This window comes from Carettochelys insculpta, chromosome 1 (genome assembly GCF_033958435.1).
Source record: "Carettochelys insculpta isolate YL-2023 chromosome 1, ASM3395843v1, whole genome shotgun sequence".
NCBI lineage: Eukaryota > Metazoa > Chordata > Testudines > Carettochelyidae > Carettochelys > Carettochelys insculpta.
Window position 1 is genome coordinate 6,802,372 of NC_134137.1, and position 11,442 is coordinate 6,813,813.

The window sequence follows — 11,442 nt, forward strand, 5'->3', positions numbered from 1 at the left end:
GTGTTGCTGGTGTAGATATGTGGGCAGAGCTGGCAATGAGGTTTGTTGCATGGATGGGTCCCTGAGTTCGAGTGACTGTGGTGCGGTGTATAGTTGCTGGTTAGGATTTGCTTCAGGTTGGCAGGTTGTCTGTGGGTAAGGACTGTTCTGCCTCCCAAGGCCTGTGAAAGTAGGGGATCATTGTCCAGGATGGGTTGTAAATCCCTGATGATGCGCTGTATAGGTTTTAGCTGAGGACTGTAGGTGATGGCTAATGGTGTTCTGTTGGTTTCTCTCTTGGGCTTGTCCTGTAGTAAGAGGCTTCGTGGCACATGTCTGGCTAAATACAGAAGCAGCTTCCCCTCCCTTGGTGTTCATACCTCCAGATCAACTGCTGGTAATAAGCCTCACCCTTGCTGACTGAGCTAACCTTGTTATCCCCACCCTTGCTCTGGCTTATTTATACCTGGCCCTGCAGATTTCCAAGACCAGCATCTGATGAAGTGAGTCTGTGCTCACAAAAGCTCATGCTCAAAACTTTTCTGTCAGTCTATAAGGTGCCACAGGACCCTTTGTTGCTGTTACAGATCCAGACTAACACGGCTACCCCTCCGACACTTGAGCTAACCTTGTTATTCCCAGCCTTGCTCTGGCTTACTTATACCTGGCCCTGCAGATTTCCAAGACCAGCATCTGATGATTTGAGTCTGTGCTCATGAAAGCTCATGCTCAAAACTTTTCTGTTAGTCTATAAGGTGCCACAGGACCTTTCGTTGCTGTTGCAGCAGCTGATTTCTCAGTTTTCACTTTTTTTTCTATCTCTCTGTAATATATTCATCCTACCAGGTCACTTCCAGCACTATTTCAAGATCTAAAGAAGTGGGTCTGCCCCACAAAAGCTCATCACCTCATAAATTATTTTGTTAGTCTATAAAGTGATACAGGACTGCCTTTTTTTGTGTGAAGATACAAAATAACAGGGCTTCCTCTCGGCGACACTCCTCTTCATAGGTTTAAGTTCAAAAAATCATGAGCAGAACAAATGGCTGCAGTGGGTTCATGGAAGAGCTGGCAGGAAATATGAATCCAGCTAACTACTGGGGACATGATTTTAGCTTCCAAGACCAGAAGAGATCATTGTTCTCATCTGGTGTGATTTCCCCTAACCTGTATAACTCAGGCCTAAGAATGTCCCTGGAATGATTCCTAGAGCAGATCATGAAGGAAGCATCCAATATTAATTTAAAATTCTCAGTATCTGCCAAGACCATTGGTAAATCATTTCAAAGGTTAAGTATTTGCATCTTTTTAAAAAGGTTGTCTTTTATTTCCAGGCTTTAACTTCATCTTCAAGTCATTAGATCCTGTTACATCTTGGTGTGATAGGCTGAAAAGTGTGTGTGTGTGTGTGTCAGGTGAAGTATATATATTCCATGTGTAGATATAAAGTCATAGAATCACAGGGTTGGAAGGGATCTCAGGAGTTTATCAAGTATAGTCAACTGCTGGAAGCAGGACCAATCCCAGCCAAATCATCCCACACAGCACTTTGTCAAGCTGGGAGTTAAAACCTCGAAGGAAGGAGATTCTACCATCTCCCTAGTAACCCATTCCAGTGCTTCACCATCCTCCTAGTGAAATAGCTTTTCCTAATATCCAACCTAGACCTCCTCCACTGTAAGTTGAGCCCTTTGCTCCCCATTCTATCATCTGTCACTACTGAGAGTAGCTTCTATCCTCTTTGGAAACCACCTTCAGGTAGTTGAAGGCTACTGTCAAATCGCCTCCCCTCCCCCCACCCCGCCCCCACTCCTCTCTTCTGTAGACTAAATAAACCCAAATCCCTCAGCCTCGCTTCATGAGTCAAATTCCAGCCCCCTCATCATTTTTGTTGCCCTCCTCTGGAGTCTCTCCAGGGGAAAGTTTTCTGTGAAGTGGGGCCCAGAATTGGAAGCAATACTCCAAATAAGGACTCACCAATGTCAAATAAAGGGGAATAATCACTTCCTTAGATCTACTGGCAACACTGCTACTAATGAATCCAAATAAGACATTAGCTTTCTTGGCTATAAGGGCACACTGTTGGCTCATATCCAGCTTCTCATCCACTGTAATGCCCAGGTGCTTTTCTGCAGAATTTCTACTTAGACAGTCAGTTCCCAGACTGTAGTTGTTTATGGGATTCCTCTTTCCCAAACTGAGGACTTTGCACTTCTCCTTGTTGAACCTCATCAGATTAATTTTGGCCCAATCCTCCCATTTGCCCAGGTCTCTCTGGACTCTCTTATCCCTTCCAGCATATCAACCTCTCCCCCTCATTTAGTATCATTACTTACTGACTGATTTCCAGTCACCCTAGATCCATCTTTGTTTAAACAAACCGAGTGAGATCTCCAAGGCCTGCACTGTCAGGCAGGATTTCTAATCTTTTGCCAGTTGTTGGGACTCTTCTCTGAACCCTTTTTAACACAACAACCTCCATACTAAATCATCGGCACCAGACCTGGACTCAGGATTCCAGCAGCAGTCAGACTAGTGCCAATTAGAGAGGGAAAATACGAAGTGGAATATCAAAGAGAGGTAACAAGTCGTGAGCCAAGGACCATATTGTCTCTTTTGGTCACAGACTCCCACTTGCATATCTGGTTTACTTGATTCTCTCTCAGATCCCCGAACCTTGTTTACAATCCCTACGTTTCTAATGACAATCCCCAATCACGTAAGCATCACCTGCATTCTTTGTTCCCTAGACGTAGATCATTTAGGATGACCAAAATGTACCGTTTTTAAAGGGACAGGCCAAAATTTAAGCCCTCTGGCTCATGTACCTTCTTTTTTTTTTTAAACAAAGATGTTATTTGCTGTCTGTCCCCTCCCATCAGCACGAGCGTGTCCTCCTGCTGGCTGCATCTTTGCTCCCCCACCGCCCATCCACTATCGGTGAATGGTGGGTCAGGGGCTGAAGATGAATGGGTGTAAAAATCTGAGGGTGTTTGGCAAAGCTGCAGCGCGTGGGGCCATCCCTTTCCCCCGCTGGTCCATTCGTGCAGTCCCTGCTGCTGGCTTTCCCCTGGGCAGCAGACCCCACTTACCACAGGTCCCCTGCCAGTCAGCACTGGCTTCTTGTTGCAGGGGCTGGTGAGTACATGCTGCCCACCCCTGGGCCCTTTACAGGTGCATCCCCTCACTGTCCTGTCTCTGCTGTGTCCCTTCCCCCCACAGCCCTGCTGTACCTGCCTACACCCCCAGCAGTGCGGCTGCTGCTTCCAGCACTGGGGAGAACAAGCCCCTAGGCAGATCATTTACCTCTCCGACAGCCTGGCTGGCAGGCTCCTTCCTCCCCACACTGCCTCTGGCTGGGCTGGCAGCCAGGAAAAGCTTAAGACCCTCAGGCCCAGGAAGTTGTCCAGGAGAAGCCAATTCCTGCATGAGCCAAAGCCCCACACAGTCTGGCTGAGCTCTGGAGTGAGTGCGAGGAAGCTCCTTGTGTCCCAACCCCACCGGCTCTGCAGCAGCTCCCCCAGGCAGGTGTTTAGCACCACCTTCACACCGTGCCCCTATGTCAGGTCCTGCTCCCTGGCCGGTGAGGCTGCTTTGTCCCCTAACATCCTCCACAGTCCTGCTGTCCACTGACAGAACCAGCTGCCTCCTGTCTCTTGGCTCCTGTGTGGGCAAGTAGGCATTAATCCTTAAGGATGCCTTGTGTACCAAGGCCTAGGGATCCTGACTGCAAGGGCTTCAGGCAACATAGCCACAGTGGTGTCTGAAGAGCTTGGAGGTGGTGGCTCTCTTTCTGTGGGCAGGAAGGAACAAGCTGCTTCTAGCCATAGGGGAATAGGTCAGGGGAAGGGAAGAGATGAGTTCTTCAGAAACGTGGGAGAGGTCATCCCTATCCTCCACCTACATGCCCTGCTCCTGGAAGCAGCTCCTGTCCTGTCCCTCCTGCCAAGTGCTGATAGGCTAGTGCTGACCATCTTCTGGCATGAACCCTCACAGAAATCTGGGGAGGGAAGGGCTGTGACCCTGTTTGTCCCACACGTGCTACCACAAGAAGTGCCAGGTACCTGGAGGTGGGTGTTTGTCTCAAGGACGTAAGCAGCATGGTTGGCTCAGGTCCGTCAGCTACCTCCCAGCCTCCCATGAGAGAGTTTTGTGTGTGTGTGTGTGTGTGTGTGTGTGTGTGTTATAGAGAGAGAGACCTGTTCCCATGCAAACCTTAAAAGGGAAGAGTGGGTATCTAAGAGTTGTTTTTTTTTTGAAAAAATACCTTTAACAGGGACTCTGTCAACTTGATGCTAACTTAGATACTTCTATTACATCGTTCTCATTGAGTAGCATGTAACTCACATGAATATGAGTAATTTTCCTAGCTGTCCCTTAGTCAGCATAAGGAAGTATGGTCACCCTATATAGTTGGTGTACAACATGCATTATTTGTTTTAACTATGTTTACCGACCAATCCAGATTTCTCTCAATCAGTGACCTGTCCACTTCAACATTTACAGTTCCTCAATTTCTGTACTTTATGCTACCTTATCATCAATATTTACCGTCCTCCAATATGTTTGTCATTTGCAGTCTTAATGTTTGGGCTTCCGAAGGGTGAGCAGCTGAGTTCTTGACACATTTCTCTGCTCACACTTGACAGGTTAAACCTGGAATTTATGTCTCAGACACAGCTGAGTTCCTGCAAGAACGTAGCTATGCAAAAGAAGCAAGAGAAGGAACAGGGGTGCAGGACTGTAGCCCGTAATACCAGGTCCCTTGGCCTTTCATGCCTATTCAGTTGAGCAGAAAGTCATAACCATGAAGGATATTTTCTATTTCCATAAGGGAAACGTGCCTCCTTTCCAACACAGGAATTGTATCATGGACCAGACCTTCGGTCTACCCAGTCCAGTCTCCCATCTCTGATAGTGTCAGCCCCAGGTGCTTAAAAAGAAGATCTAAAAAACTGAGCAGTAGGTGGACTGGGTGCCTGATCTAACCATTCTGAGGCAAGTAACAGAGAGGTAGCCATGTTAGTCTTTATTTTCGAGAACAACAAGAAGTCCTGTGGCACCTTATAGACAAACAGATATTTTGGAGCATAAGCTTTCTGACAAAGCATCTGACAAAGCAGGTCTTTGCCCATGAAAGCTTATGCTCCAAAATACCTGTTAGTCTGTAAGGTGCCACAGGACTTCTTGTTGTTCATCCTGAGGCAGTCACCCTAGAGCCTGACAGCTGTAGATCGATTCAGGACTTGAAACACCTGGGTGTTTAGGTTTCCCAAACTTTTTTTGTTTAGCTATAACTATTGTAACTGAATAGTGTCATTTCCATGTAAATCTAAAACCACTTCCTAATTCTCATTTTTCCCATATCCTCAACTAACTCTTGAGGCAATGAGTTCCTCAGTCTCGATGGCCCTGAATGAAGGAATCGTTTGAAGTCTGCGTTGAATTTACCATATTTCAGTTTACTTGCATGCCCTCTTGATTTTGTAGTATGACACAGGAATTATACATTCTCATTCTATGCTGAGGCTGTCTACACTATCTCCCTCCTTTGAAGAGAGGGTGGTAAGTAGGATGTTGGAAGGTTTTTAATGAAGTGCTGTGGTACATATACAGCACTATATTAAGCAAATTCCCCACCCCACCCCGTGGCAACTTCGAAGTTTTAAACTTCAAAGTACCGGCTCGTGTCTAGCCATGGCTCACACGCCAGTACTTCAAAGTGCTTGGGCATTTTCAAAGTCCCTTTATGCCTCAAAATCTTGAGTTAAAAACTTCGAAGTTCCCATGGGGGGATTTGCATAGTGAAGTGCTGTATGCAGAGAAGCACTTCGTTAATAAACTCCCAACAACCGACTTACCATCCTCCCTTCGAAGAAGGGAGGTAGTGTAGAAAAGCCCTGAATTGGGCATTAATATACTGTTCTCATATCCCTTCTTATTCTTCTCTTGTAGGAAGTAAAAACCCCAGTCTCTCCTAACTTTCCTGATCTCCATTAGCTCTACAATAACCTGTATGGAAAGAGCACCCAGTAATAAATGGAGGAGTCCAGAGATGGGTGAAACTCTGACAGACAGATCTCCTGGCAATTCCTTTTATGCTGAATTCTCCATCCCACCCCTCCTGATTTCAAAGTTTTTCCTGATCTTCTGCCCACAATTGCAATTTTCCAGAGCTGTATACCCTGATGACCAGGTCCCTGAACTAAATTTGAACCTCATTAGATGTTTGATGACCTCAAGCTATTTTCTCCAAAGGGCATAAAGGTTTAAATTATTAATGTGGAAGTTCTTTTCCCAATATACTATATACTCACCTGGCTTGGGTAGTTCCCATATCTACCTTGCTATTTGTTATAATAACCTTTCTGCTTTCTCACCCCTCACAGGAACTTTGACAATTTCTTATCCCCATTCATGCATCACCCACTTCATGGCAGATTTTAACCTCACATCTTCTGACCCTTCAATGTTTATCCTATTGGGGATCCCTGGCCTGGAAGATTCCCACATCTGGATTTCCATCCCTTTCTGTACATGCTATGTTATTGGCCTGTTGGCAAATTTCACCATTCTGTTTATTGTAGGGACTGAGAAGGCCTTGCACAAGCCAATGTACCTGCTAATCTGCATGCTAGCGCTCACAGACATTGGCATGTCCACAAGTGTCATGCCGAAGACACTGTCGATATTTTGGTTCAATTTGAAAAGCATAACATTGGATGGCTGCCTTGCCCAGATGTTTTTCTTTCAAGTGATTTCTATTGTGCATTCAGGCATCCTCGTAATAATGGCTTTTGATCGCTACGTTGCCATATGTAACCCTCTGAGATACAGCACTATCCTCACCAACACCCGGACAGTTAAGCTTGGGCTAGTGGGTGTGATCAGAGCTATTCTCTTCTTTCTTCCTCTGCCCTTGCTCGTGAGAAGGCTGCCATTCTGTGCCAACCGCTTGATCCAACACACATTCTGTGACCACATGGCTGTGGCAAAGTTGTCATGCGGGGACATCACAATAAACAGAATTTATGGCATGGTGTTGGCCCTTATAGTCATTGGAGTAGACCTGATGCTCATTGCCCTGTCCTATGGCCTGATCATCAGGGCCCTCCTGAGAATCTCCTCCAAGAAAGCCCACCAGAAAGCCCTCAGTACCTGCACAGCCCACATCCTTGTTATACTGATGTCTTACCCCCCGGGCCTCTTCGCATCTCTGTCTTACCGATTCAATCAGGGTGTCGCTCCCCATCTTCATACAATTTTTTCCAACGTCTATTTTGTCACCCCTCCCATGTTTAACCCTATTGTTTATGGAGTTAACACCAAGGAGCTTCGAGAGAAAGTGGGCAAATACCTCTGCAGAACATGATCACCTGGAGGCCCTGAATGTGAACCTGAATAACATGAGGAAAGATTCACATTCTGAAAACTTCCTCACATCTAACATCTTTTCACAGTATCACCAGACACTGCTCTCCCCTTTGATGATCACCGCCATCTGCCGTCCATTACCTCCTCTCTCCAACTTGGTACTAGTCCTTTCCATGATTTCCAGATGACGAGAAAAAAAACATTGTCAGAAAGAATGTGGTTTTCCCTTAGATGCTGTGTGGACTTTTTTTGGTGAATTCAACAATATGAAGCTGTGCATCTGGCAGCCAATGACAAAGAAAACTCAGTGATGAATTTATTTCTGAGAAATACAGAGAGCCAATAAATAATTTTTACCTGATTATTCTAGGCCCAGTATTTCAGGAAGCTTGGAGAAGGAATCAATGAATGGTTTCTCCAAATCTGATGATAATGTGGGACTTTCAAGAAAAGCTCATTACCAAATAAATAAAATTGTTTGTCTTTAAACTGCTAAAGGACTGATTTTCGGGGTGAGGAGGGCATGAGTGCTTTGTGAAGCTACAGACTAAAATTCCCACCCCTCTGAGACAATTAATGGAATATTTCAGTTGGAAAATGCTAGTGCATGAAAATATGCTATAGGGTTTGAGGACCTCCTAGCAGACCTTATTGATGAGAATTGTGAATGTGTGTTTTCAAACCTACACAAATTTACCCTGGACTTGAGTGGGGGACAGTGCAATCCAGAATGTGATTGAGCCAATTGCAAATGTTGGATGTGCACTCAGGCACTACAAATTAGCACAAGAGGACAACACATTCCCATTCCCAAGACATATAGGCCATGTCTACACTAGCCGGCTACTTGAAGTAGCCATCACAACTTCAAAGTAGCTCACATCGTGTCTACACTTGCCGCACGCAACTTCAACGTTGAAATCAACATTAGGTGGCAAGACGTCAAAATCACTGTTTCTTTCTGAAGATGGGAATATCACCCTACTTCGAAGTTAAACATCAAAGTAGGGCATGTGTAGACAATCCACAACCTGCTACTTTGAAATAGTGGGGTCCTCCATAGCGGCAATCAGCTAACGGGTTGAGACATGAGGCCCAGCCCCTGCAGGGCTCTATTATCACCGCACACAGCAGCCCTTAAAGCACCACAGACCTGGATTTCCTGTGGCAGGAAACTGAGAGCATGCAGCCAGCAGCACACGCATGTACTGGCCCTGCACGCCCTCGAGAGGCACCGAGCTGCCCACCTGCGAGCTGTGGCAGCCAGCCAGCCCCCACAGTGGCCCCAGGGCTCCCCTCCGAGGGGACCCAGGGCCCCCAGGGCCCCCAGACTTGGGGGTAAGAAGTAGTGGGGCCCCTCCTGCATGGATACCAAGCTCCGACACCTGATGGGGTTTTGGGGTGAGGAGGAGGTGCTACAAGTAATGGAGAGCAAGTGGTGGAACACAGAAGCATTTGACTGGCTGGCAGAGGGCCTGGCCACCAGGAGTCACCATGCCTGCACTCTGGATCACATCCAGAGCAAGGTAAAGGAGTTGTGGCAGGGATACGCCCAGGCCCAGGACTCAGCCAGCCAGTCTGTGGCTGCCCCCACCATTTGCCCCTATTACAGAGAGCTCAGGGCAATTCTGGTTCCCTTGGGCACCTCCTCCCCCTGCCCCCATCTGTCCTTGACACCACAGCCAAGGAGCCCCAGCAGTCTTTGGTGCCAGAGTCCAGCCCAGAGGCCATTCCCTCACCCCGGGGGCCACCAGAAGAGTCAGCCCTTGGGACTACTGAGGAGGGGGAGCTCCTCATTGACCTCTCATCCTGGAGTTCCAGCCAGTCATCCAGCCAATGGGCATCCCCTGACCACAGACGGTCAGGTACATACCCCACAAGGCACACAACCCCAGGCTATGGGGCAGGGGCACCAGACAAAACCGGGGGGGCCACACTCCCAGCACACCCCAGCCCACCATGGCACAGCCACAGCATGGCCCAGGGATGGTGGCACAGCTGTCAACGCCTGTCAGCACCCACTCCCATGGACAGTGCCATGCCCTAAAACTGGGGGGGGGGCATCCACACAATGGGACCACCCACGGGGCGACCCACAGGGACACTACGCCCATGGACGGGGACGGGGGGCATGGTACTGACAGCCAGCACCCACGGGGCGATGGCGGGTCATGGGCCATGGTACAGGGCACAGTACTAATGGCCTTCCTCCTCCTCCCTCCCCCTTTCTGCAGCCACACAATCCAAGGCCCCAGACAGCCAGGTGCCATTGGAGAGCCCACCAGGGTCCAGGGGCTGCTAGCCCTGGGATGGTCACAGCACCGCCAGACCCAGGGGACAACCACCATGGACCCCTAGCTCCTGGCAACTGTCCGGCAGTAGGTGGAGATAGTAGAGGAGAAGCTCTGGTAAGACCGGAAGGAGGCCGCCTGGCAACAGGCAGCAAGGCATGGTTTTATGGGGGTGTTCCCGGACATTGCTGGGTCATTCTGGGAGGCTGTGGCCTGGCTCCTGCCCCCGCTGCCCTCCCCAGCACCCAGCCTGATGCCACACCTACCAGCCCTCCAGGACTGGAGACCACAGGGGCTGAAGACCAGCCAGGGGAGGCAGCCTGGCCCTACTTGCCAGTTCTCATGGCTCCCAACCTGCCACACCAGGGACCATGGACAAGAGGAGGGCCTGCAACCTGAAACCACCGGGTTTTGCGCCCATCCACCCCTGCCCTGGAGTGATGGGCTGACAGCCTACCCCACCTCTGCCCCCCCAGGTATATCTAATTATCGTCCCCACGTATATCTAATTATCCCCCCATGTATATAGTTTCAATCAGTTGTGCACAAACCATAGTAGACAATTAACAATTAATGAATAATTCACAGTTTTATTTTTCAAAAATATCCTCTGAGACGTGTGCTTGTTGGGGGGGGGGGGGTGCAGGTGGGGTGGGTGTGTGTGGGATTCCTGCCAGGGATGGGCAGGGAGGTGCTCAGTGGGGCCCCCTGATCACAACATGCCCACAAGACCTCTCAGACCTGGACCTCCTCCTGGTGGGCCTGGTGACTGGGTGTGGTGGCTGGCTGGGGTAGCCCATGCTGGCGTCGGCTGCCCACCCCTGGATGAAGGCTTCCCCCTTGCTCTCGATGATGTTGTGTAGAGTGTAACACGTGCCCACAACCTGGGGGGGATGTTCTGCAGCCCAACGTCCAGGCAGGCAAGGAGGCACCGCCACCAGCCCTTCAAGCGGCTGAAGGTCTTCTCCACCACCTGGTAGGTGTGGTTCAGGTGACCATTAAACCACTCCTGGCTGGTGCTGAGGTGGCCGGTGTACAGAAACATGATCCAATGCTGGAGTGAGTAGGCTGCATATGCCACGAGGCAGAGGGGCATGGTGGTGTGCCAAGGAGGGATCTCCCTCTGGGGGAAGTAGGTCCCCACCTCCAGCTGGTAGCACAGGTCCGAATTCCAAAACATGCGGGCATCATGGGTACAGCTGGGTCAACCTACATAGACGTTCTGGAAATGGCCTGAGCTGTCCACCCTGGCTTGCAGGACCACCGAGTGGTATCCCCTCCAATTATATATCATCCCCCACTGTGATCTGGGGCACAGATAAGGTCATGGGTCCCGTCCAGGGCCCAGAAGCAGTTCAGGAGCCCCATGGCAGTGAAGCCAGCAAAGGCCGCATCCAGGTCCCCGACTCGGATGACACTCTGGAGCATCAAGGCATTGAGAGCACAGACCACCTGTGGGGAGGAGACATAAGCACCCATGAGGATGTGCAGGATGCCCCAGGCATCCCCCTCCCTGGTCCCTCACCCCCAGACCCCAACCCTGCCCTTCCCTCCCCAACCCCATACCCAGGTCCCACATCCACCCAACTGGGTGCATCACCAGGCCTCCTGACTTCCAAGACAACCGCCCTGACTGTGGCCTTTCCAACACCAAACTGGGGGTCTACGGTGCAGTAGCTGTCTGGAGCAGCCAGCTTCCAGACAGCTATTGCAACCCTCTTCTCCATGGGGAGGGCGCGCCGCATCCGGGTGTGCTCATGCCTCAGTATGGGTGTGAGCCACTGGCAGAGATCCAGGA

At 49.6% G+C, this 11,442-nt stretch overlaps 1 protein-coding gene across 1 annotated transcript; it reads left to right on the top strand.

Moving 5' to 3' along the window:
- The first annotated feature begins 6,412 nt into the window (after positions 1-6,412).
- Positions 6,413-7,351, top strand: LOC142007633 (olfactory receptor 52P1-like). Its single transcript, XM_074984320.1, has one exon. The coding sequence runs from the start codon at positions 6,413-6,415 to the stop codon at positions 7,349-7,351; it is 939 nt and encodes a 312-aa protein (XP_074840421.1).
- Positions 7,352-11,442: the final 4,091 nt, after the last annotated feature.

Bases quoted from the DNA above. Each gene is read 5' to 3' on its own strand.
- LOC142007633 (XM_074984320.1), top strand. From the start codon at position 6,413: ATGGCAGATTTTAACCTCACATCTTCTGACCCTTCAATGTTTATCCTA.